The following is a 26,887-nucleotide window of genomic DNA, read 5'->3' as shown; positions in this document are numbered from 1 at the left end:
TTATTCACGCTAACATCTAACTAGAATCAATAAATGTGCTATGTACACACTTCACAGTATATTTAAAGGGGACCCCTATTAGCTGTTACATTGCCAAACGGTTTCAGTTTTAGATGTCGCATCAGTTTTCTGAAGGGGAAATAACGACGTTAGTTGGAATAGGAACTTTAAAGGTTCACTATTATGCCCTTTTTAGGTTCATATTCATATTCTGTGCCTCTACTGTGACATGTTTAGATGCTTTAAAGTTGAAAAAGGTCTTTATTTTTCTCTTACAGTCTGTCATATTCAGTATGAAAAGGAACAATGTCACAACATTGTTCTTATTTGTCTAAAGTCTTCAAATCTGTTACAGACATACTAAGCCGGCAAGTATCAGTATAACATCGTTGTCAAGTGGTCGAGTTGTGGTTGTTTTTCCCTTGCTTTTAATTTTCAACATATAACATGTTGGTATGATACTGTACATGGTATGGTACAGTACTTTACATTCGGCATGGTACCGGTTTGTCCTCATTATCTTCACAAGGTAAACGGATACAATATTCACACACTGTTCATTCTTTGAATGAAACTCATAACACAGCACTCACTCCATTGTAAACCATACTATAATGGAATATTACTCATAGCACCAGTGACAGTGACGACTGCAATAAGCCAACACAGACCTGGCTCAAAGTTTCTCAAATCCTTTTTATTTCCATTGACAGTCCACCATTCAGCAGCTGTGTGACACTGTGCGGGTGGGGGGAGTGGGGCTATAAATGAGGACAGTGTCCAGGGAAGATGTGTTCTGCCACAAACTGGAGCTCAGTAGGGTCAACAAGTAAGTCGAACAAACACCAGACTAAATCACAGTAAGTTTTTATTATTTGGTATTCAGTACTAGTGTTTGTGCTGTGTGTGAAATGCATAAATGGAAAAAATCGTCACTGTGTTTGCAAAAGTCATCAATTGCCTACATTGCTATACCCTACATTGTGTTGAATTTCTATTTTCCAATTAATTAACTGTTGATGACATTTACATATATTTCATATCATATGTGTATATACATGAAAGAGTATACACTGTCCAACCACTGGAAAGACAATCGCATTTAAAAAATCTCATCAGTTGTGAATGATGTGGAATCAAAAGGATTATGAAAGACATTGTTTATCTGAAAACAGCTGATAACCTCTAAAATCATTTTTTTCCCCAGGTCTGTATTACGCTTAGCCCACCATTGTGTCTCACCGTTGTAAATGGGAAGCATGCAGGAGTTGATCCCCTTCGCCAGAGAGATTCTGTCTCAGAGACCCAGCCGGGGTCTGCTGAAGGTCTACCTGCTGGGTTCAGTGTTGGCAGTGCTGGGGACAGTCATTGGCCTGCTGGAGAACGTGTGTCAGCCCTTTTCCTATGGTGAGACGATGGACGCCGAGATGGTACTCATGTTGGCCCGGGAGCAGAGAACAATGGAGAGGCAATGCAGTATGGGGGGGAAAGAGGAGGAGGATGAGAAGCTGGTGCATGAAAATGGGGCTGCGACCCAAAATATGAACCTGGTCCAGTCCCACAGACTGAGCCAGCGCAGCATGGCCAACCGGCCGCACGCCTCCTGAAGCAAGGGGTTGGCCCCATGCAAGGACTCGAGATATTTATTAGGAAACTGCTGCTGAGAGGTGCAACACGTCAGAGACTTTGTATGCACTTCTGTCTGAACTGCCTTCCATTATGTGCTGCTTATTATTGATGCCTTCAAGTGCATTGGGAAATGTGTTTAGTTTTGGTTTACCTTTAAGGATTGAAAACACATGAGAGACCCCCCAATGAGAGCCTTCATGGATCAGTCGAGACCTTTTGATAGGGCAACCTATATCAATCAGTGAAGTGAAGTCCACAAAAAAACAACAAGAAAACTAATCTGTTAGAACATGAGTCATAGACAGTAGTGTAGAGTTGTAGAAGTAAAACAGACATATTCTACATATTCCTCTCTGGAGTATTCTTTTAGGTCTGCAGGTAGATATAAAGCAGTCAGGGTTACAAGATATGAAAACCCAAAATGAGCACTTAAATAAATAAAAAACACTCATTATGTGTGTCACATAACTCTATGCTTATTTTGCTCCTGGGCAGCAACAGACAAACTAAACTGCTCTCTACAGGGTCCATCTATTCTCATATATAGTAGTAAATAAATAGTATTGAGGTTGAAATACTATGTGAAGGCTTCATGGTGTTGAAAGGCTTCCTGCCTGTGGTGAGCTGCTGTGTAGCGCCACCTGCTGGCTGGTGGATGTAAGTGATATGCAATGAGAGGAATGTTTGTTGAAACGTTATGCGATGTGTAAATACTGTAAATATACAATCGTTTTCATACCAATATGTGGTTATGTAGAAAAACATAATAAAAAAAAGTTTGTACTGGCTGACAGATCTTCACAGAGCACGACCTAATTCTCTAGCATCACTTTGGTATTGACCCAAACACATTGCAAAGTTGAAAAATCCAATGATACAGTGTTATGTTAGTGCAGGTAACATTATCCACAGCAGGTTAGAACCCATTCAAACTTCTCTCCCTTCTTGTCTCTTTTTGGCAGGCGGTAACCTGTGCATCAAAATATCCATGGTATTCAAGGACAAAACATACATCAAATTCTTCAGATTGTTAGAGAACTACCATTATTACAATTTCAGAAATCATAACAATATTTAATCTTTAATTAGGTACCCATTAAGGTTTCAGGCATATAAACACATAAAACCTTCCTTTCTTTCTATAAGTCACTTCACACACATTGTAACGCTGACACTTTCAAGGCGTTATTGTTCAATTAATTCGTTTTACTCACATTTGTAATCACTGATCTGGCTTCCAATGATGGCTTAATGTTGTGAGGCTGGTGTGGTTCATCAGACATTCAATACCATTGTGTCTACACTCATTTAACAAGGACACTCTGCCTTTACAAGAGTCAAAGCTAATTAAAACAAAACAGGCAAAACTCAAATTAAATTATAAGGACCCTTGTATTGTCTTTCTTTCTGATTAAAAACTGTCCCTCAGCATCTTCTACACAGATGGCCCATACGTCTCTTAATTGGCTGTTGCATGGGTATTGTAATCTTTTATATTCCATTGACTACAAAGTTTGCCACAAGATGGCAAAATTGAGATAAAATGTAGTTTAGCTAAATTATACTTTTCACTTAATTCTTCCATGCCATTGACTGTAATGCTAACTCTTTACCACCAGAGGGCATAACATTGTTACTTTCTGTAATGCTTAGCATCGTGCCCTCTCTATCAACCTGGACATGTCTGTTAGATATGTTATTTTAATAGTGTCAAATCATACACTCTTAAATATGAAATGTTGTATAAGAGCTCATCAATTAATTTAAGGGCCAATAGCATAAATTATTTGGAGAATGTTTAAGCAGTTCACATCTGCTTTGCAAAGCAAGACGTGTATGAAACAGGGATGTCCAGTGGGCAGTGGCAGCTCCAGAGTATTTTTGTTGGGTAATCTATGGTAAGGCTAACCCAGGGGTCGGCAACCCGCGGCCCACGGGCCGCATGCGGCCCTTTAAGCCTCCTGCTCTGGCTCCCTTGAGCTTAGACAAAAATAAGAAGGAAATAAAAAAAATAAAAAAAGTATTTGTAGGACTATTTATATTTTCTTGCATGGTTGAAAATGNCAGTCAGAAGTGCATTGCAGTCAGGGCCGTGGGAAGTAGGGGTGCTGAGGGTGCTGCAGCACTCCCTGGTGGAGGACATGGAATCTGCACTTCCACAAGTCTTGTGGAAGTGCAGATTCCATGTCCTCCACCAGGGAGTGCTGCAGCACCCTCAGCACCCCTACTTCCCACGGCCCTGACTGCAATGCACTTCTGACTGGCCTTCCCATCAAGCTCCTCAATAGACTGCAAATAATCCAGAACTCTGCTGCCCGGATCATCACCCGCACCAACTCATCCGACCACATCACCCCCATTCTCACTCAGCTACACTGGCTTCCTGTACGGTACCGTATTGACTACAAAAACATTCTACTCATATACAAAGCTCTCCATAACCTTGCCCCCATCTACATCACCGAGCTCCTTCAGGAATACACCCCCTCCCGCACCCTCCGCTCTTCGTCCGTAGGACTTCTCACCGTCCCAAGCTATCGCCTCAAAACCATGGGTGCTCGAGCTTTCTGCTGCTCGGCTCCCAGACTCTGGAACTCCCTGCCACTACACATCCGACAGTCTGATTCTATAACAACATTCAAAACCCAACTCAAAACCCACCTGTTCAAACTGCCATTTTCTTTATAATCTGTACCCTGTGTCCTTTTGTAGTCAATTTCCTGTTGTTTGTCTTGTCTTACCCCGGCTGATACTTCACTAAATCCACTGTTTTAATTTGTAAGGTAAAACTGTAAAAAATGTGTAAATGTTCATTGTAAATTTGTAACCCTGTAAGGTGTCCTAGGTGTTATGAAAGGCTCCCCCCAAAATAAATGTATTATTATTATTATTATTATTATGAGACAAATAAGAAACATCATTCAGATGTAATCAATATTCTGCTGATGTCCCACAGGGGTATATTCTAGGCCCATTGTTGTTTGTCTTTGTGGTCATTGACTTTTGCAAATTGCATTTTCTTTATCGTGTCAAGTCTGGTATCTTCTGATTTTGGTTCAGTATATTTATAAACTTTACTAATTAATTATTTTATTACTGCATTTACTCGGCTACATGGACATTAATCAACCGCCATTGGTTTGCTCTGTCATTAATGTTCAGATGTATGTCAGTACGGTTGTACATTTGCGTGGCAAAAACGAAGATTCAACTGAAAACGATTTGCTGTAATAGTATAAAATGCTTTGTGGCTAGCTCAACCCTGTCTTTAAGTTCCAAAAATATTATGTTCTTTACAAAAAGTTGTTCAGGAGTGCAATGATCCTCTCACATGTACGTTGTAATAACACCACACTAAAACCAATAGATCCCTGTACAAAACATTCTGTAGACATGAAGAACACATAATCCAAAGTAAATACGTGCAGAAACGTGTTCAGGCACACAGAAGTTTATTATGTGATTGTAATTTGTTTTGTTCTAGTTTCTTTTCCCCACTGTTTCCCAGGTGCTTCCCAGGTATCTGCTCTGCAGTGATGTTTATCGGTCACCGATTCTTTAAAAAGGCAGTCATGGCTCAATTTCACTGTAACCAAGGGATCGGGTTGACAGAGAGGAAACAGCAGGATGTTACCAAGAATAATAAAAAGACAGTTATATCTGATCTCCTGTGTAATTGAAGTCGTGACCGTACATGCCTGAAGTTGTGTGCCTGTTTGGGTGTGTGTGTTAGTTGAGTCAGTAGACACACCCTACTTGGACTTAGTCAGTGTGTCTGAGGAGAATGGAGAAAAACATGACGTGTGTTTAGCTGCCCTCAGGCTACTATTTCTTACACAGAGGTGATGATCAGCAGCACTGCACACTCACAGTTAGCACACAGGCTGGGTAAGACCGCCCACAGGCATGTATCTGACAGGGTACCCCCCCCCCCCTCCCAAAAATCTGCTTTTATGAATGGGAAAAACACAAAACAGTGTTTAAGTGTAACATAAATGTCATGATAAATAAATAGCCATTACAGATTCAAACTTAGGCATCATGTTTCTGATATGTTGAGACATGATAGTCCCCGGCGTTTAAGGAATGTTAAGGTTCAATGTGTTCTGCCAGCCACTGTGGGGAAGAATCTGAGCAAACAAAGAGCGGGTCCACCTTTGACAACTGAAAATCAAATTATTAATCGTAAACATTTTATTGTATTTTTTTTTTTTAATGAGTTTTTAAAAGTAATACTTTTACTGCGAATATCAAAAATGGCTTTATGGCTATCGATGTATTCTTAAAGTGTATAGCAGCTATATGCTAACATTAACATGTTCAAATGTTCACAAGACATGCTAACATGATGATGGTGCTGCATGAAAAAGTCAGAGGATTCCCAGAGTTCTCTGGGAGAGTAAATACTAGATTTTGTAAAGACATGTTTTAGCCTGCACAGTAACAAGAAACACATCTGCGAACATTTGATGTTTTTCTAACTGGCTCAATGAGCAGATGGAATGTTTGGAGCTCCGTTTAAGTTTTATATTTGAGGTCAGGATTGTGTTGTATTACACCTGGATGAGTCTTTTTAAGTTTGTGGTTTCCTCGTGTTGACTGTGTCTGCCTTCCTGTCTGTGTGTGTATGTGTGTGTGTGTGTGTGTGTGTGTGTGTGTGTGTGTGTGTGTGTGTGTGTGTGTGTTGATTCATGGAGTGAAGGGAGTGGAGGGGAAGGGTGTGACTCTTACACACAATGTGTCATAGCGCCCAGGTGAGACAGTGTTTATAACGCAGCAGCTTGGCAGCAACACAGTTATATAGAGCAGATAACAGAGCTGATAGCACACACACTGCAGGTGAGTCCCACTTCAGGAAATACAGACGACTGGCTTTGATTCTATTCGATCGTTCCCGCCTGCTGATATTTGTTTTGTTTTCTCACCAGACTTTTTCATAGGACGAACAAAACATGAGACTACTTTTACTTTTAGCTGGTAAGAATGTGTTCCTTTTTCCTTTTGTGTTCTCTTTCTGTTTCAAGTATGTCCTGCAACTTTCACCAGGTTTTCCAGCCCAACACTTCAGCAGCTGATTATATGCGTCTCTGCATTTTCTAGCAGAGAGTTGAAACGAACCTGATCTGTGCTGCAGTGATTGGTTGGAATGAAATCCTGCATACTCTCTTCGAATGATTTCACACTACTTTAGGGGAAATACTTAAAACACCTTTTTCTTCAAATTTAACAAAATAAATTATATTCGTAACCGTGTTAGTACAAATGTACAAATAACATTTATATAAAATTCAGACACAATGAGTGACATTGGCTGTGTCTACCCTTTGAGAAAGCATCCGTTTTGAGTAATGCAGACGTTTCATTGTGCTTCATTAGGGGTGAGTATATAGATAGATTAGGGAATTCATTTTAAAGGTTGGATTAGGCAGAATATCAACAATATAATCAGGTTAGGTTGGTTTGATAAAGTATCATGTGATTGAGGTCATTGTAGTAAAAGGCATTACATTTTACTGTTGAAAAGAGACATTCATATTATATCAAAACACTTTTATCACATTACTGTAAGGGTTTACATGCCTTTTAATTACCAATGTCATGGAGTTGTACGTTTTTAAAGTATTTATACTTTCCCATCTGCTGAGTAGAAAAAAGTAAATGTATTAATAAATGAAAGATAATTTATTTAATCCAGATAACACAACATTCTAGAGGATTTGTGGTGTGTTTTAGTTTAACACAAACAGTCTTTAACATTACAAACATTGGTCCTGCATGATTAAGGTCAGTATTTGCTGTGAAGTGTGATATTCATGTTTGTGAGGACTTACATTGTTCATATAGTTATAAAACCCATTGTAACGTTTCATTTCTTGTTGTGCTGCCCCCTCCTGACAGCCATAGCTGCAGTATCACAGGCCCAGACTGACTGCTCTCAAGGGGCTTGTTACCCCCCCAGCAATGACCTCCTGCTGGGCCGGTCTCACAAGCTCCATGCCTCCTCCACCTGCGGCCTGACGGGCTCCGAGGTGTACTGCACCCCATACGAACAGGTAGGACAGTCCTGTGTGAACCATCAAAGATGTGATGACACAAGTGTCTCTGGTTTGTGTTACAATTTTATACAAAACCTCTAAAATCCCCTGTAATCAAACCTCAGTAAACGCTCCTGATCGAGGGAGACTGCTATGCAGAGGGGGGCTGCTTAAAAGAGCTGTTGGGTTAAATATGTGGAGAAGACATCAAAAAGGCACATCTCCCTCAAAAGCTGATATCAGTGAAACCACCCAGTCACGTCTCAGCCGGGCCTCGCATGGCTCTGTGCGTGGGGGGTCAAGGGTCAGGGTGACCAGACAGACAGGGGGAGGCTGCGGGGGTTTGGCCAGACTGTCCACAGCCCATTTGTGAAACAGTCTAATTTCAATGCCAGGGCATCATGTTGCAACTGTTCTCTTTGACCAGCGTCTGAAAAATCAGTGCATCTGCTGGCTCAGCACAAACACCCTCTTACTGGATTTACATCTTGTAATAAGAGAGGGCAGAGGTCAAACAGTGAGCAAGAGTCATACAGAAAATGTTTTGCTCCAAAAGGGGAGAGAATGTGAGATAAAACCCAACAGATCATCTTTCATGATGTATCACGCTGACATTTTGTTTCTGGTGAAACTGCACTGGAACTTTGAGAATAGTTTCAACCCAGCTGCAGACGTTTAGTTACAACATCTAATCTTGTTGAAGTTTAAATGTGGTATTGTTTGTCTGCTGTGCTGTCAGAATTCCCCCAGACAGAGATTGTTTTTAAAGATGTGTTCTACAAGATTTTTTTTGTGGGCAGTATTTTAGTTCAATAATAGTCAAATAATAATTAAAAGAATGATGCAAAATAGAGTGAGAAGGCAGCACAGGTCAGGAGCTGGACAGAAGCCCAGAGGTTCCAAACTGCAGTACAAAGTACCACGGGTACTTGTAGAGTGTTTGTGTGTGTGTGTGTGTGTGTGTGTGTGTGTGTGTGTGTGTGTGTGTGTGTGTGTGTGTGTGTGTGTGTGTGTGTGGTGTGTGTGTGTGTGTGTGTGTGTGTGTGTGTGTGTGTGTGTGTGTGTGTGTGTGTGTGTGTGTGTGTGTGTGTGTGTGTGTGTGTGTGTGTGTGTGTGTGTGTGTGTGTGTGTGTGTGTGTGGGGGTGTGTGTGTGTGTGTGTGTGTGTGTGTGTGTGTGTGCGTGCGTGCGTGCGTGCGTGCGTGCGTGCGTGCGTGCGTGCCTGTCTGTCTGTGTGTGTGTGTGATCCCACCTTCAAGATAGTTTCTCTGTAATGTTGTTGAACTCCTACCTTCTGTATTGTGTAATTAAAGTTCCTGCACGTTATAATAAAGACAGTACTTGAGTTACAGTTAATTAGCACATCAGACAAACCCTCCTCAAGACAGAGCATCCCATCAGGACGTGTGTGATGTTGTGTAACCCTCGTCCCTCACAGTGTGTGTTTACAGCGCCTCAGGGCATGGATAGCTGTGTTGGGTGGGGACTCTCTCTGACTGATCAATGCTTTCCCTTTTTGTAATACCTGAGCCGCACCTCGTCCAGTCAGGGAGGGGCCACAACGCTCAGCTGTACCTCAGCGCTGACACACACACACCAACACACACGCATAACTACCAGTAAAGACCCACAATAGTAAAGATAAAAGCCCTCACTTCCAGCTCGGAGGGCCAGTCCCATCTTGTTCGCTCTGCGTCATCACGTTGCTCCGAGCAGCTCGTTTAGTAACAAATAATAATACTTAAAACCCGATATGATTATGATATTACCAATTTGTATTTTTTATTCTTGAAGTGAACTATTTTTTTGCCTCCACGTTATGAAAGGAATCCAGAATGAGAGAAAAATCTTGATGAATTCAAATAAATGGGGTTGCGTTTCAAAACAGCTAAATTATAGGAATACATCAAACTCTCACACACTTTGCATATTACGTATCATGTACCCCTCCTATTCCCGCATACACTTATCCTTTCCAATGTGTTTTTTAACACACTTTTGTTTTAGTAATATTCTTAATGTGGGACTATTACTTAAAAAGTATTTTTAATGTGTTTCTACCATAATAACATGTACAGTTGGTGCAACAGCAGTTGGCAATAACTAAATGCAAACAGTGTGTGTTTGCACGTGTGTTTGAGGTGACGGACCTCAGTGCCAAAAGCCACAAACCTTCGGAAAAAGCCTCCACATTAAATCACTTTTAACCCACATATGTCAAGTTTATAAGCCTCTGAGCTAACTGAGGAGAGGTGGTGATCAACGTGACATGAACACAGCCAAGTTTGTAAGAGTTTAATCCTCTCATGTCATTAAAATAAGATTCACTGTTTTTTTTATAAGAAAAAAAATAGTGATTACAATTCAATGCTTATTTCCTGCTTATAACGACAATGTTTATTTTATGCTTTCAAGCTTGAATCATATTGACTCATCAAATACAAACACATGAAGTGTCACGGTAATACTCATCTTAGAAAGACCTTTCCTCAGTTAGCTTTGTGGAAACCGGTGTTGTGTTGCTCGAAATAATTTTCAAATTGTATCGGGTTTGTGTGATTTGTATTTTATAATTAATTTTTTTCATGTTCACTAGTCACGTTCCACAGGTGTCACAAATGGACTTTGCTCCAGACGTACTTGTACTGTACTGTAGCATATTATTTTTGAATAAATCCTTTTTCAAATTATGAATTATTTTTTGTATTTCTTTATTTTCTTTGTCATAATAATTGTTCCTCCTGGTCCCCCCCTGTCATGCCTCCACGCCCCCCACTTTGAGAAACACTGCACTAATTAAGCACTAATGAAGAACGCAGACTAAAACAGCAATGTACAGACGAATCAGATGACTAAACATGATCTTAAAATATATTTTAACATATATATTTTTTGCATATTTTGGGAATTATTATTTGCATTACTTTCTGCTGACACTAGGTGGGGCTGTGCCTGCCCCTAATGACGAGTCGCAATGCATGCACAAATATTACAATGCAGTTCTGTGGGAAAGTGTGTTGATACTGATGTTTGTTTGTTTTGTGATTCTTAGAGGAGGATGAAGTGTTGTCCATGTGACTCCACCAACCCAAACGCTCGGCTGGCCCACACTGTCCGGGATGTCCTGTCCACCGCCGGACCGCAGAGATGGTGGCAGTCCAAGAAAGGTGGGCACAGAAAGAAATAAAGAGATAAAGAAAGAAAAATAGTGCTGTCCTCTGGCTGTTGGAAACCAAACGTCATGAAATCTATCTGAAACATGTATTTGAGTATTAAAGTATTTCTCTGTGAACATGTGTGCTGCTGTGCTGTGTTTCCTGTAGAGGTGACCCCGGTGACCCTCCAGTTGGACCTGGGCAATCTGTTCCAGCTGGACAACCTGCAGCTCAGCTTTAAGGTATGCTGGATCACATCAACACAAATAAACACACTCACTTCTGTCTATTCTGTTGTTAGATGGATGTTTAAATCTTCTTTAGGATGGTATTGTATCTTTGCATCACAGAGCATTTGTATTTCTCTGCAGGGTCCTCGTCCCAATGCCTTTGTTATAGAGAGGACTCTGGATGACGGCAGAGGGTGGCAGCCTGCCCTGTACCTGGCTACAGACTGTGCAAAATCTTTTCCTGGCATCCCCACAGCAAGTCCTCTGACTTTGGAGCACACATACTGCTACACACTGCCCCCTACTGGAGCAAGCTCATATCAAGATCACACCGTAAGGCTTTACCTTTTTCAAGGCTCATTTCTCTAAATGTTTAGTTTCTGTCCGATTTTAAAATAAGATCTAACATTATTTACATTTGTATTGTTATTAAATTGAAGAACTGTGATGTCCTCGGCATAAGAAGACCTTGTTTCAGTGTCTTGTTTTTTTGCTGCTTGTGGGCAAACAATTTGGCCAAATTCAGTGTAAGGTGTTTTGCTTTCTTTAGAAAATATCTAGGTAGGTTTTAAGGCAAAAAATCAATAAACACTTTGTAATTTGTGTGTGATTTGAGGAGTTCAATTAACTTTAATTATTAAAAATAAACACCTTTACAAACTAGATTTCATTCCTGCAGTTTTGTATCTGTAATTGTGGAAAAAAATTGTAATTGATTTAGCTTTAACTCATGATAAATGTGATGTTTAGACAAGTATACACACAGTTCCAACCTGTTAAAGCCTGGGGAGGAATGCATTCACAAAGAAAGAAAAAACATTGTGTTGTGAAATAAGAGCAAATCACACTGTGAAGGAAAACAATGATGTTATATAAATTAAAATGACATTTACTGTAAATGTCTCTTTTCCAGATCCAATACAGTCCTTTGCGTCAGTATGCCTATGTTCCAGCTTCCAAAAGCCAAAAGATTGAAGGTGAGTCTCTCAATTGTCTGTCATGAATGAGTTCACTGGGTCACAGGGTACGCTGCTGACCTGCTCTCTCCCCCTCAGATGTGTCGGGGGTGACGGGGCTGAGGGTGAGGCTCACAGAGCTGGGCGAGGTCCCCCGGCTGCCAGGCAGAGCGCTCAGCAGGTTCTACGCCCTGAAGGAGATGAGGGTGGTGGGCAGCTGCATGTGCCACGGACACGCCAACCGGTGCCTGCCAGAGGCCTACAGCAGCCCGCAGGCCAGCAGCATACAGGTGTGTGTGTGGGGGGGGTTGAGGAAGGGGGGGTTTATGGAGTTGCTGGTAGGCAAATGTTTTTCTTTATACAGCTTATTCATGCTTTTGGTTTATTTCACAAAAAGTGAAACGTTGACTTTAATTGAATGTATTATGTCAGATTTCACATAACTGTATTAGGTTAGTTGAGTGCAAAAATAATAAGTTGCACTTAATGTTTTTACTTAACCTTAATAGTATTGCTTTCAACTAACATAATACAGTTATGTGAAATCTGTTGACATGATACATTTAGTTAGAGTCAACGTTTCAGATTGTTCAGTGAACTATGCTAAACCCAGCTTCGACCCCAAATGTCTCAGAACCATATTCTCAGAACTAAGACTTTGTTTATTATTATTTTATTTGCTGCAGTGATCCTTTCTCTGTGTTGCTCTGCAGGTGAATCATCAGTGTGACTGCCAGCATCATACAGCAGGTGTGAACTGTGAGCACTGTGAAGACCTCTACAACGACCGTCCCTGGAGCCCTGCAGAGGAGGGGGACACACACGCCTGCCAACGTAAGACCTGCTCCTGCTTCACCTCCTCTAAAAAAGCAGGCGATTAAATAAAGTAGTGAGCAGTTAGTAGAATAAGTTACTTTACATAAGGCTACAGTCTTGCAGTGGTGTAAAGTAACTAAGTACATTTACTCAAGTACACTTCTTATGTACAATTTTGAGGTACTTGTACTTTGGTTGAGTATTTCGATTTGTTGCTACTTTGTGCTTCCACTCCACTACAGTTCAGATGTAAATGGTTTACTTTTACTCCACTACATCTATTTAACACCTTTAGTTACTTTGCAGATGTGGATGAATGATGTGAAATATAATCAAGTGTTAAATCAGACTTTAGTTCCACCTGGAGTAAATCCACAAGCTACCCTTTAGTATACAAAGTAATTCAAACTAGCTGCACTTTACCAGCTTTGAGAACACTTTCATGATCAATCATTATAAAACATATCATATCTAATATTCTGAAATGGACCAATCTGCACAATGACTACTTTTACTGTCGCTACTTTAACTATATTTTGATGATAATACTTGAGGAACATTTTGAATGCAGGACTTTTACTGTAACGTAACAGAGTATTCCTGCACTGTGGTATTTCTACTTACTTTTACTTGAGTACAAGATCTGAGTACTTCTTCCACCTCTGCAGTTTGGGTGAGGTTATTTACTGTATTTATCATTGCTAACCTTGTACGTTGATATTGGCATTCACTGGTGTCCAGCTCTGTCACGGTGGAGGCTGAAAACAGGAAATCTGATTTGTACAAGTCAGCATTTAAACATTCATACAAAGGCAGAGGCTGCCTGCCACACAAAGTGCTCCTGCTCATGAGACGAGCCTTCACTCACACACTGAAGCCTTTTCTGATTTGGGGTTTAGTTTATTGGACATGTTGCCTGCAGTGGCTGGGGATCAAATATCAACAGTTAACTAATTATTACTGTTTTTTTCTCCTCAGGCTGTGAATGTAACAACCACGCTCAGCGCTGCCGTTTCGACGAGGCGGTGTACGAAGCCAGCGGGCGGAAGAGTGGAGGTGTGTGTGAGGGATGTCTGCACCACACCACAGGGCCAAAGTGTGACCAGTGTGCCCCAGGCTACCAGCCCAACCCCCGCAGCCACATGGACCGCCCTGATGCCTGCCTACGTGAGTAGATCATCAGTGGGATGGAAAGCACTCTGAACGTTATGCTATGCAACACGAAACAAATCTTACAATGGCATGCATGTTTGAATTGAGAATGCAAAATGTGCAAAATATTCTCTTGTATAACATCCTTGTGTTGTTGCTACAGGCTGTGTGTGCAGTGCTGAGGGGACGATGAACGGGGGCCGGTGTGACGACAGCACAGGTCTGTGTCAGTGTAAGGTGAATGTTGAAGGGCCCCGCTGTGACCGCTGTAGGAGAGGCTACTACGGCCTGAGCACCTCCGACCCTTTGGGCTGCTCCAGTGAGTATAACATAATAATAATATACTGTATATCACACTTTGTTTCACAAATACTAGCTCAGCCAGATCAGAGGAAGGGTCTCAGTGCATGCTCCTGAATTTGAGAATCCTTAAACACATAATCCCAAGATATCAGATGTTTCACTCTTCTTTAGCTTCCATTTGAAACCTTCATTATACTATCACTGTTACTGCAGTGGATCACTCAGTCTGAAGTGTGTGTCTGGGGATCTTCCTAACTGCTCCTTCTTTGCAGAGTGTTCCTGCTCTGTGGACGGCTCTCTGACAGAGGTGTGTGACCCGATCACCGGCCAGTGTCCGTGTCGTCCTCACTTCCACGGCCTGACCTGTGAAGTGTGTTCTAAAGGTTACTGGAAACCCTCTCTGTCAGGACGCTGCACCCCCTGCAACTGTGACCCCACCAGGTCCTACAGTGATACATGTGACCAGGTACCACCTTTGACCCCAAAGAGTAATAGAACATTTGACTGAAATACCAGTACAAATGAAATTCAATATAAAATCAAATCAGTTTTAAAAACGTTTCCCCTAATCCCTTAATCATTCCCAAATGATTGTTTCAACGAAACATTGACTCTAATTAAATGTATTACGTCAACAGGTTCCACATAATTGTACTGGGTTAGTTGAAAGCAATAGTATCTAGTTAAACCTATTCTTTTTTTATTTAAACTTAATATTATTGCTTTCAACTAACCTAAAACAATTGTGTATGATTTGTTGACATAATTCATTTAGTTAAGTCAACGTCTCTGTTTTTTTAGAGTATCAGTGAATATCAACTGACAATGTGACTACACTGAAAACAGTACTGACTATAATCAGCTCCGTTTCCTCCTGTCCAGGTGACCGGTCAGTGTCAGTGCAGACCGGGCTTTGGAGGCCGAGGATGCGCCGAGTGCCCCGACAACACGTACGGAGACGCTCTCATCGGCTGCAAGCGTGAGCTCTCTCTCATTACTCCCAGTGGCGATCCTAGAGTATGTGTAGTTTTCTGTCTTGGTTAAGGTACAAGTGTATCTTGTTTAATTGTGTATATTCAGTACATGTTGGATTCACATTTAAGAAAGGTTCAGAATCAGAATCAGGTTTACTGCCAAGTAAGTTTACACATACCAGGGATTGGTCTAGCTGTGTATGGTGCATACATAAACACAGTTAAAGAAGATACCTTGTAAGAAAAACCACCCAAAAAAAAAAACTTTAATAAAGAAACTATTGTAACATAAAAATATAGAGAAGTATTTACATGAAATATTGATAAACCAAAAACAAAGGATAACAAATAGAGTATAATATGACAAAATACTCAGAATAATAAAATACATTAATTATGTGCATTGTTACGAAAATTGGAAAGCTGTGCAGATATTAAAAAAGGTAGCTCTGTATACAAATGTGAAATACATTCGAAGGGTTGTGCAGGACTGACAGTACTTAATTGAAATAAATAATAACAAGATATTGTTCACTCACAGATCCCGTGTTTAGCAGAGGCTAATCTGGTCTCAGTTATGTTTTTGTACCAGATTACAGTCCCAGGTCCATTCTTAATTGCTTATTTCAAGACATGAACCAAGGCTGCTGTAGTGGGGTGTACAGGGGGGCTTCATTCCAACTAAAGCAGGCCTCTTCAAGGCTACTATATCTGTAATCATTGTGTCTAGCGATTCATGTAAAAATATATTTGGACATTTATGTGGAAAATGCATTATAACAGCATGTACAAGTGTGGTCAGTGTGTAGTGATAGCTGTCTTGTTATGAAATTATAAAAATGCATATCAAAAATTATAATAATTAAAATGTGTATTTATATTTATTATATATAAACTGTTCAACCAAAGTATAATGTGTAGATTATTTTCAGTTTATTATCGTCTTGTAATGGTCTCTTCCTCCGCAGCGTGTCGGTGTGATGCTGAAGGAACACTTCCAGAAGTTTGTGATAAGCAGACCGGAGTGTGTCTGTGCCGGCCGGGCGTCACGGGGCCCCGCTGTGACTCCTGCAGTCGGGGACACTGCGACTCCTTCCCGGGCTGCACCACATGTCCCTCCTGCTTCTTCACGCTGGACGCCCAGAGACAGAACCTGAGCACAGCCCTGGGGAGACTCTCCCCCAGCATCCCTACCAGTCCTGCAGGTTCTGGTGATCTTGGAAACTTTGGACCTCGCATCCGGGTCCTGGAGAACAGCCTGAACCTGATCCGGGGATCCATCTTTCTTCCACTCAATACCACCACACAGATCGATGAAGCTCTGTCCAAACTGGACAAGCTCAGGTAAGGCTCCACAGAGGAAACATGGGAATCCGCTAACTTCTGTTTTTTTTTCTCTAACTGGTGCCTAATTTTGTCTTGCAGGGACCAGGTGGACAAGGTTAACAATGAGCAGTCACCCAAGGAAAGAACTCCTGGTCTGGGCTCAGAGCTGGACAAACTGCAGGCTCTGCTGGACAGTCTCACTCTGCAGTACAAAGCCAAGAAAGATGCAAAGGACAACTCCGTCAGTCAAAACAATTCTGGTCAGAAACAGGGACACACCATCACCGCTACACACTACACCTAGTGACAGATCATTGTTTGCAGTTATTTGTGTGCATGATTTAACCCTCCTGTTGTGTCCGGGTCAAATCTGACTGATTTCATCGATTTGATTACATTTAAATTTTGGAATACATTTTCAGTGTCTATTCTTTGTATATTTACTGCAGTTATTCACGTAAACCATTGGTCTGAGACATTATTTACCAATTAAAAGGGTGTTAAATAACATTTTGTAGGTTTTTATGTTAATATAAGAGCAGTTGAAACAGACCGATCAAATTTGGCGGAGAACACCAAAGTTACAACAAAACAAGAGGGTAAAATAGACTCTCTCTTATGTGGCTCTAATCAAAATGCACCATTTCCACCATTTCTCTCAAAAATACGTTCTTATATGGGGACATCGTAGAATTTACTTGTGTTTTGTTTAACTGTCCCATTAGGAGCTTTTTCTACCATCAAGAACGCCTACAATGAGTCTACCGATGCAGCTAAGAAAGTGGATGACAGCAAAACCCCAGTAAAGGAATCAGCTGATCTGAGAAAAGAGACTAATGACATTCGCGACCAAATACAGCCCGCCAACACCAGAGACATAGCCTCCCGACCGGACCTCACTCCTGCTGCCAGACAGGTGACTGCCAGCCTCAGGCAGGGAGACAGATACAGTGTGCTTTGTGGCACGATCAGTGTTGGAAGAAGTACTCAGAAATTCAGCAATATTACATTCAAAAAGTACAAAAGTATCGGCTTCAAAATATGACAGTACCAAAAGTAAAAGTACTACTTTGCATGATAGCTCATTTTAGAATCTTATATATATTGAGTTAATGGGTTACTATTATGATTATTGATTTATTTGTATAACAACTGGTATGTGATGTAGAGCTAATTCAAATAACTGTATATGCTGTTGGATATCTTTAACAAGAAATATATATCAGTTTATTTAATAAGATTTCTTATTACCTAATTATCTACAGTAAACCTAAAAAGTAACTAGTAACAAAAGCTGTCAAATAAATGTGGTGATGCAAAAAGTATAATATTGGCTTCTAAAATGTAGTGGAATGCAAGTAAAAAGTAGCATAAACTGAAAATACTCAGGTAAAGTACAAGTAACTCAGAATTGTACTTAATTACCACTTAATACTAATACTACTTTGTTACTATCCATCACTGAGCATTATCAAAACTACAGCTTTGAAGATACTGGTTGATTACTTTTGCATTCATTGAGAATTGTATCAACACCTGTTTGATGGCTTTTTCCTACAATGAGACCATGGCTCCTATATTCTCAGGTATGTGGCAGTGTCCGCTCAGAGCCCTGCACCCCTCTGAAGTGTGAGGGTGAAGACTTGTGTCCTCCGGAGGGAACCCCACCTTGTAAAAAGGGCGAAAAGTGTGTGGGCGCCCTGCCGCTCAGCAAGAGGGCCGACGCTGATGTGAAGGATGTGAAGGAGCGACTGGACCGGCTCTCTGGGAAGATCACCGATGCTGCAGAGAAGGTTCACACACACTCCAACACCTCTGCTCCGGTTTTACAAGCAATGTTTTCAGATTCTATAGGCATTGTATAACACAACATCAATCCCTTACAGCTCCAGGATGCACAGGAAAACACCAATCAGGTGAGACTGACTGCAGAGAAGCTTTCCAATAAGATGAAGCAGGCCAGAGAAGATCTAGAAGACGACTTGAAGGAGACACGTGATGTTGTGAACGATCTCAAGGATTTCCTATCAGGTAAACATTGTTGTGGTGCACAATATAGCGAGAGGAGGCTGGTGGCCCAACACATACAGTACATCTGACCCCCTCCCCTGATATATGGAAAGAAGATTCCAGGTTCAGGTTATTCCTTTGTTCCCATTGGGAGATGCAGGTAAAAGACAAGGGATCCGTTATGACACACGTTTTAAAACAACACAGACAGACAAATCTCTCGCATTGCTTCCATAGCACCCGACTAACACACTGCTACAACTTCTTCATTGGTGCGAAGGCTGCTGCTTATTTCTACACTTAGCTCCAATATAGAGCTGGACAGCCGCTGTAACTGTCTGAGGTTCAGGCTCTCCTGGTTCCAGTACTAATTGGCTAAGCTGTTTCTGTTGTTCTCTGTGCAGACCCTTCCTCCAACCTGACCCACATCCAGGAGGTGAGCGACTGGATCCTGAAAGCCAAATTACCTCTCAGTCTGGATGCTCTGAAGAGGAAGCTCAAGGAGCTGAAGGACCTGGCCGCCAACCTGCCTGACAGCACGGCCGTGCTGAAGGAGGCGGAGCCACAGCTGGAGACAGCCAGGAAACTGCTGCAGGAAGCCAAGGATGCCAGGTGGGCTTCAACCTTCAGGAGCACACTGCTGACGCTTCAGTCTGTTTAATAAAATATACGTATAAAAAGGCCAAGGTGGAAAAACTACAGATTTTAGCCTAAATGAATAATGCAATTATTAACAAGGACATGTAGTGTTACATCACAGAATATATATCATTAAACAGGTTGAAAACATTAATCAAGATGTTGACATTTTTAAACCACAATCATTTTGTACGATACATTATAGATATAGTATTTTCAAGTCAAATGTTGTAAGATTGTCCTTTTTTTTCTAGCATCACATCTGTTCTAGTTACGTTGAGTTTAGGATAACAAATCCAAATTCCAAAATGGCACACACAGATCTTATTATCCTGTTACTAAGACTGAGATAATTAACATTTAAGACTTAATCGAAAGTTGCCCCTATAGTTTTTATCAGGAATACAATTTAAATCAAAATGTAGAAATACAGGGGCCTCCTTCCTCTCTTCCCCAGGATGCTCTGCTGTGTCTTTTTGTGATGATTTATGTCAGGTTGATGTCAAAGTTCTCTCTCTGACTACAGGGATACGGCACTAGGAGTAAAGGACGGTGTGGATGATTTGCTGGAAGGCATCGTCTCGGAGGAGGGCTCCCTCGCTGACCTGGATGTCAAACTGCAGAACAGCATGGATCTCATAGAGAACCTGAGCGACAACCTTAACAAGGTAGGACACATCAAACGTAGCTGACGTTGGGCACATTCAGTCCAAAGAAAGAATGACTGAGCTTTGGTGGTTCTCTTCATGCAGACCAAAGAGCAGCTGATCCCGGCGGATAAGACTCTGGATGATGTGTCAAAACTGATAAAGCCGATGAAGCCTCAGCTGGACGAGCTTAAAGAGCTGCTGAAGAACGGAGGCCAGCTGGCTGAGGATGCACAGGAAGACGCAGAAAAGGCTCAAGATGAGGCAGATGCTGCTGAAGAGGTGGGGGACCTGCTCTGCCTTTTTTTAAATAAACCTTTAAGTTAACAAAGAGGACCTAGAACCATCTGGGGTTGAGGTTATAGCTGTTGGCTTTCTTTATTCTACTAAACTCAAGTGTCTCAAATACTTGGTCACACCACTTACATTCGTATCAACGTCAGCGGCGGAAGAGTCCTCAGCTCTTACTCTTAGGTCAAAGTTACAATACCACTGTAGAAACAATAATATATATGTTATCACTGGATTCCAATGAATGATCTATTAACTTTACAATACAATTTACAGCAGATATTTTACATTACATTACATTTTTGTAATAAAATGTTGTACCTACAAAGTAACTAATATTTTCAAATAAATGTAGCGGAGTAAAGAGTAGAATGTTTATTTTCCAAATTGTAGTGGAGTAGAAGTATGAAGTAGCAGGAAAAGGAAATACTCAATTTAAATATAAGTACCTCATATATACAAAGTCACTTTCCACCAATGAGTAATGTACTATAAATCCTGAAATGAGCTGAAACGGGTTTTTTTCATTTGCAAATGTCTGCTGTCAGGGTACGTCATTAAGACTTTCCCGGTAAGGAATTTGTTGAAACATTTAGGAACGCTGTTATTGTTGCTGGGTATTGTTGGAGAATTCAAATATTTGTGTGTTTCTGTGTGTGTGTTTGTAGGACCTGGTGCCTTTGGAGGAGAAGCTGCAGCAGCTGAAGGAAAAGGCTGCGGCCAAGGGCCCGGAGGGGGGGGCGGGGCCCGTGGGGGACAGGCTTGCCAAGTTAAAGCAGGATGCTGGAGAACTGGCCAACACCACCAACACCATGACCGAGGCTCTGGAAGGTACTGTAGAGTGCTGGAAAGTACAAGTAAATTTACTCAAGTACCATGCTAAAGTAAACTGAAAAAACTTCAATTAAATGTTTAATGTCAACACATTTCACATAACTGTATTAGGTTACATACTTGTACTTTACTTGAGCATTTCCATTTAATGACACTTTATTATTCTACCCCGCTACATTTTGGAAGCAAAGATTGTACTTTCACTCCACTACATGTATTTAACACTAATAGTAACAGTTTACTTAACATATTAAAACATGTGATTTGCTTATATGATATGATGCAGTACTGCACTACCAATTCAAACCAGTATTTTCATTTTACGTATCTTAAATTGGCTTCATATTGACAAACTACAACATTGAAATGCCCTGATATGTATTTGTTAGTGATAAAAACAGGATATTAAATATGATATCAAAAATAGAATATTGTGAAAGGACTTTTACTTTTGATACTGTAAGTACCGGTACATATTGTTTCTGTGCTTCTACCTAAGTAACATTTCGCACATTTACTTGTAACAGAGTATTTTAAGACCATAGTATTTCTACGTTTACTCAAGTAAATCTGAGTACTTCTTTCACCTCTGGTAATGCAGCGCACCAAACCACAAAGTGAGTGGTTCAACTTTTGATTTCATTAACCTTTTAGTAATGTTAGTCACTCTCAAATAAGAACACTTTATAAATAAGTCTTCCTGTCTGCTGAGGGAGGATTTGAAACGTTTCACCATTAAGCTGAAGGTCATTTCACCGGGTGAATGTGAGATGCTTGATAAATACACCCAAACTCTCCCCTCTGATTCGAAGAGGTTATAAGTAAGGACTGATCTACATGCAGTTTGTCCCTAAGTCTCACTTTTGGCCTTCTGGATATTGCCGGAAATAAACGTATTTGTACTTTTTTTAGTTTTTCCATTTTATGCTACTTTATACTTCCACTGTACACAAACTTTTAGAAAACCAAATGTCCTACTCTATTCTGTAAAGATCCACTAAATTCATTTGAACACTCATAGTTACAGGTTACTTTGGACAAATGAAAACACATAATATGATGATATGGTACGATACTGTGCTGTACTACTAATCTACGCAGTATTTCATTTATCATTTACATTTATCTAGACTTGGTGCACATTGACAAAGTACAGTACATGTTTAAAAACAGGATAATATAATAATCATATTTATATGATACTGTGAAAAGATCCAATTTTCATAACGAGTTACTTTTGAAACTAGAATTACACTTTTATTATTCAGAATTATTAGAGAACATGTGACGACAAAAACATTGTCACATATAGACACCAGACGTGTTTTACAAAGCAAGGCACAGACAATGACATAATACCAAGGGAGACAGTAGTATTTGTACTTTGACTTAAGTTGTTCCTGCAGTGTTTGATCACACCCTCAGTCACTTCCTCTACTTTCTTTTGTTCAGGTAAAGCCGAGTCCCTCAGGTCGCTGCAGGACGAGATCCTACAGAAGTCCTCACAGCTTGAAGGGCTGGATGTCAAGCTTAAAGATCTTTTGGAAAAGCTTCGTCGGAAATCTGCCATCTGCCATGGCTGAGAGGCCCGCAGGCGGCCCGCAGGCGCCCCCCCACACACACACACACACACTGCTTCTACTGTCAGGAAGAAAGCTGTCACTTCTTTCCTTTTGAACATTGCTATAACTCCTGTCTATAACATTATCCAGGGCAGTTCAATGAATTGTGGGAAATGTAGGACGTGATTATCTGGAGTTGAATGTGATAGAAGGAGGGGGCAGAAAGAGGGTTCAGGAAGACACATAACTGAGTACTCTTTATCCCAAAATAACTCTATTGAACATTAAAGACCATAGTAAGTAACAGTGCCAATGTAACAATAGTGAGGGTTCCATTTATTTAACTCAGAATGTGTGTAAATACTTTTAAAAGTACCAGTATTATGACATTATGTAGGTGCATTTCAATATTTGGTCAAACACATAGTGATATTTTGAGTCCATCAGTTTCATTTTCATCATTTAGCACTTTATTTGAAAAGAAAACACAACTTCTGTTTTTATGAGAGCGAAGAGCAAACCCAAATAGGATTTATAAACACAAATAGGATTTATTTGTCAGCAGCAATACTCTCCACTGTGAACATTGCACCACAATTATTGTATTTGAATAATACAAAACGGAAAAAGGGTGAATGTTAACTTATTTATTCTTTGTATTGCATCTGTTGTTTGTGCAGAATCTGTAGTATTTAAATAAAGGTGTTTATGACTTTGATGCATGCGTTGGAGCTTCATGGGAGATGGTACTAGATACAAGTACTACATACCTATAAATACCACAAACAGAATGTCACTACATGTGTTCATTTAGAATACTCCATGACATCACTAGTGGTGATAGATATTTCCTCCAGAGTGTGGCACTTGATGAGTTCAGTTGTTTAACAAGACAGCAGATCATTTACATATCACTGAAATCAAAGTTTCATCTCATAAATCAAATAAACCATCTTTTTGTAAAATGGAAATCAGAATTATAATCCAGCATGAATTGAACATAACAATACTTTCCCTAAAATCTCCTTTGCAATGTTTAAAAGTTAAAGGTACACTCATACATTCTGTAAGTGTATGGTGAATATACAGTGCATTAGGAATAGCCTATTAGAAAAGATACAGAGCACACAAACAACATGACTCTGAAGTTTCAGTTTATAAAAATACGCTGTTACATTTCATAGCAGCCACGTCAGTCAAATAGAACCCGTAATACGTTTGCATATCTCACATGAATCTTTTCCAAACAAATACATTTTGATGGTATTTAGTGACATATTTACAGTTATATACAGAAAAATAAATACAATCAGCGTAACACAAATTGTATGAATTCTAAATGATGAATTCCTGTTGTTTCTGTTCCTTCTCCTTATAAACAGGCCTTGCTTGTGAAAGTGTTTTTTATAGTGCAGATACTCCATGTGTGTAAACCGCAGCAGAGAGGAAAAAGCTGAGTGTCAACATCTTCATACCACGAAATGAGTGGCTTCAATTCCAACAAAAAAACACACATTTTTGAAAATCAGTTATTAATATGAACAAGTTGTTTTTAAAGAGTAATTTAACTAACATCTTTATTCTGAACAAGAGCGATGACTCTTTACCTGCATGGGATTCATCTTGGTTAGGCAGCCAATCACATGAAAGAACACACTCCAGACTGAATGGGCGGGTTCTTCCTCTGAGACACTTTGTCCACACTGCAACACACCACAATTTGGAAAGATTTATAGATAATCATAGACGATATGTCACTGTTCGAACCCAGACCCCTGACACAAATACAGTTACTGCAATATCAACATTTGTCTGGCTCTGGAACAGCTCCCACCTCTTGGAGGGCCTGAAAGCAGCGTCAGTCTCTGAGAGGAAGTCTTTGCCCTCTCTGGACTCCTCAGCACTGCTGCAGGACGGACTGCCGGCCCCCGGGAACAGGTTCCCGTTCGGGTCCAGGGCCTCAAGGCTGCAGGGATCTAGGGGGAGGGGCTCGGAAAGGGACGACTGCAGTTTCTTCATGTGGTGAACCACTGAGGCTGCGTGGAAGGCTTGCTGTGGGAAACGTGAAATACAAAGAGAGAGTTACACCGCTGCTACGTATGCCATAACACGTGTCTGTAAGTCAGGACAGCCTGTCATGAACAGGATGGTTTTATATAAAATAAGTCACTAAATCATGAACCATTTACTCAACCTCAAAATTATATTAGATTAGATTAAATGAAATGAGTACAGAGTTATTGTGTCTCAATGACATTATTAAATATAAAAGCAAATATCAGATGCAATAATAGAGTTTGAAACTTTACACAGTAGAGTGTCAATAAAGAGTTTATGGCATTTGTCAACTTGTATTTGAAGCTTTAATTTCCAATAAACTTTTTCCTTAGATTACTAAAGTTCAAATATGTGTTCCCTTTGTTGCGCTGCTTATTTACATTCTGATAGTTATATAATGCTTAATTGTAGCACTAAGTTGTCATGGTGTAAAACAAATATTTGAATGTTGATTAAAAACTTGTTTAGCATAATCCTTTTATCACTGTTTGGTAATCGGTGCAATATGTTTCAAACGTTCTTATTAAAGGGCCCATGTCATGCTTTTCCGGTTCTTACCCGTCCCCTTGTGTGTGATGAAGCTTTTTCTGCATTTAAACGGTCTGCAGAGTCACAAACTCTCAAAGTACACCCTGTAGCGAATAAAACTCGAACACAGAAAAGACCTGTCTATGCTGCCCCAGAACGCCTCGTTGGAGATTTCACTTTTTCCATTGTTTACTTCTTGGGTATAGTGACGTGCCCATACCCAAATGGACCGATTGGTCCAATCCGTGGAGCCGTTACGTTAAGTCCACACGCTAGTCCACTGCTCCTAACACTAGGATGGGACACACACTCAATCTTTTCTCAGCTGCAGCTCCGCCGATTTCTCCTCCCTGAGACGGCGGGACGCTGCGAGGCTGGGAGTTTGTGTGTGAGCACACACACAAACTCCCAGCCAGGCTGCGGGTGTGTGTGTGTGCTCGGGCTGGTTTCGGGCTGGGTTTCGCTGTCTCGCAGACGGCCACTGGGCTCACAGGGAGGGGGGGGTCAGGAGCTCCAACAAGCCGTTTAGGACAGAGAGTGAAAACACATACTATACAGAGATGCTGTATGACAAACCAATGTGAGTTTGGAACATTGCACAGTTTAAATCTATTCTAGTAGACTTCAACAATGGAATTATGATCAGTAGAAATGGCCATGACATGGGAAATTTAAGCTAAAATATGACATCATAAGCTTTAGTTATAAATGGAAGTGTGACTCACCTTCCATTTGGATTTGGTAAAGCTTCTCTCCATCTGCTCACACACAGACTGAGAAATGTCCACGTCTTTAGCTGTGTTTTCAGCAATCCTGCAATCAAGTCAATGACATTAGATCATCTGTGTGTGCGTGCGTGCGTGCATGCGTGCGTGTCAGACAGAGAGGACTCACCATGGGTGTCTGAGTGCCTGCTCGGTGAGGAAGCGTCTTGTGGGGTTTTTATGCATCATATTCCTGATGAAGTCTTTGGCTGTTGAGACATGGAATAGTCATCTGTTAGTTGACGATATATAGAAAAAGTACTCCTGCTGTTAGCATAGAAATATACCCATTTGGTCACCTTCAATGTAATAATGTATGAATCCTTTTCAATGTTACATACATTTTATACTGTTAGGCCCCAGCGAAACACGGCAACAACTGAGCGCCAGGACTCAGACGTAAAGACCAAAAAAAAGATACCCTTAAACCAGATAAAGGAAAAACCGAGAAAGTATGTCATGTGAAAAATAAAGCTGCGCTGAAACCCATCCACAGAAAGACTAATGCTTGGATGTTTGAGGAACATTGAGCCTTGAATAACTGGTATACATGTTTGTTCCGTTCTGTTCAACACAGCATATTAAGATTCGATAACAGAACTCCTTTTGATTCATTATACCATTGTATAGCTTTTAAACACATAACATGGTGTTTAATTTGACTTATCCAAGTTAACTAATTCACTAATTAAGTTGCACTGTCCCAGTGTTTCTGGACATTTTCATGTGTTGGTCTTCCTGTGGAGTGGAGGTATGTAACAGTCAGTGGCAGCACTGTGCTAATGCTTAAGCTACATAACAGGAAATAAAACAGCAGGGAAAGTAGATCCAGTAATGCATTAGTTTTAAAATATCTATTTGCCTTTAACACCTCCTCTTCATCTTCATGTTCACTTTTCAAACATGTATTTCATTTTCTTTCTGCATTTATATTCAGGTTTTTATTTTTGTATTAGGTCCCGTCGTGCGCCGGACTCTG

General features: G+C 40.6%; 3 protein-coding genes across 3 annotated transcripts; 2 read left to right on the top strand and 1 right to left on the bottom strand.

Moving 5' to 3' along the window:
- Nucleotides 1-839: 839 nt before the first annotated feature.
- On the top strand, nt 840-2,374 carry LOC104944695 (G0/G1 switch protein 2). The gene is made up of 2 exons (XM_010770268.1): nt 840-860; nt 1,208-2,374. The coding sequence occupies exon 2, from the start codon at nt 1,251-1,253 to the stop codon at nt 1,605-1,607; it is 357 nt and encodes a 118-aa protein (XP_010768570.1). The 5' UTR covers nt 840-860; nt 1,208-1,250; the 3' UTR covers nt 1,608-2,374.
- A 4,005-nt stretch (nt 2,375-6,379) lies between these two features.
- On the top strand, nt 6,380-23,276 carry LOC104944693 (laminin subunit beta-3). The gene is made up of 23 exons (XM_010770266.1): nt 6,380-6,468; nt 6,558-6,606; nt 7,528-7,682; nt 10,716-10,830; nt 10,987-11,060; nt 11,190-11,381; nt 11,962-12,025; nt 12,104-12,294; nt 12,718-12,838; nt 13,799-13,987; nt 14,136-14,291; nt 14,548-14,741; nt 15,158-15,254; nt 16,218-16,593; nt 16,675-16,835; nt 17,301-17,491; nt 18,162-18,368; nt 18,462-18,606; nt 18,990-19,197; nt 19,751-19,892; nt 19,977-20,153; nt 20,831-20,993; nt 22,449-23,276. The coding sequence occupies exons 2-23, from the start codon at nt 6,582-6,584 to the stop codon at nt 22,577-22,579; spliced, it is 3,474 nt and encodes a 1,157-aa protein (XP_010768568.1). The 5' UTR covers nt 6,380-6,468; nt 6,558-6,581; the 3' UTR covers nt 22,580-23,276.
- LOC104944694 (calcium/calmodulin-dependent protein kinase type 1G-like) lies at nt 22,681-26,124 on the bottom strand. Its single transcript, XM_010770267.1, has 5 exons — nt 26,039-26,124; nt 25,870-25,957; nt 24,393-24,610; nt 24,166-24,261; nt 22,681-24,047 (listed from the first exon to the last, which is right to left on the bottom strand). The coding sequence occupies exons 1-4, from the start codon at nt 26,095-26,097 to the stop codon at nt 24,198-24,200; spliced, it is 429 nt and encodes a 142-aa protein (XP_010768569.1). The 5' UTR covers nt 26,098-26,124; the 3' UTR covers nt 22,681-24,047; nt 24,166-24,197.
- Nucleotides 26,125-26,887: the final 763 nt, after the last annotated feature.

The sequence above is a fragment of the Notothenia coriiceps genome, unplaced genomic scaffold, assembly GCF_000735185.1.
Source record: "Notothenia coriiceps isolate Sejong01 unplaced genomic scaffold, NC01 NC01_scaffold00008652, whole genome shotgun sequence".
NCBI classification, from domain to species: domain Eukaryota; kingdom Metazoa; phylum Chordata; class Actinopteri; order Perciformes; family Nototheniidae; genus Notothenia; species Notothenia coriiceps.
Note: the sequence above shows the minus strand (reverse complement) of the source record. Positions and strands in the feature narration are given on the sequence as shown.

Bases quoted from the DNA above. Each gene is read 5' to 3' on its own strand.
- LOC104944693 (XM_010770266.1), top strand. From the start codon at position 6,582: ATGAGACTACTTTTACTTTTAGCTG. The intron at 12,839-13,798 runs GTAAGACCTGCT...TTTTCTCCTCAG, and splicing joins GGACACACACGCCTGCCAAC to GCTGTGAATGTAACAACCAC. The intron at 16,594-16,674 runs GTAAGGCTCCAC...TTTGTCTTGCAG, and splicing joins TCCAAACTGGACAAGCTCAG to GGACCAGGTGGACAAGGTTA.
- LOC104944694 (XM_010770267.1), bottom strand. From the start codon at position 26,097: ATGATGCATAAAAACCCCACAAGACGCTTCCTCACCGAGCAGGCACTC. The intron at 25,958-26,038 runs GTGAGTCCTCTC...ACTTGATTGCAG, and splicing joins CAGGCACTCAGACACCCATG to GATTGCTGAAAACACAGCTA. The intron at 24,262-24,392 runs GTGGGAGCTGTT...GGTGTGTTGCAG, and splicing joins GCTTTCAGGCCCTCCAAGAG to TGTGGACAAAGTGTCTCAGA.
- LOC104944695 (XM_010770268.1), top strand. From the start codon at position 1,251: ATGGGAAGCATGCAGGAGTTGATCCCCTTCGCCAGAGAGATTCTGTCT.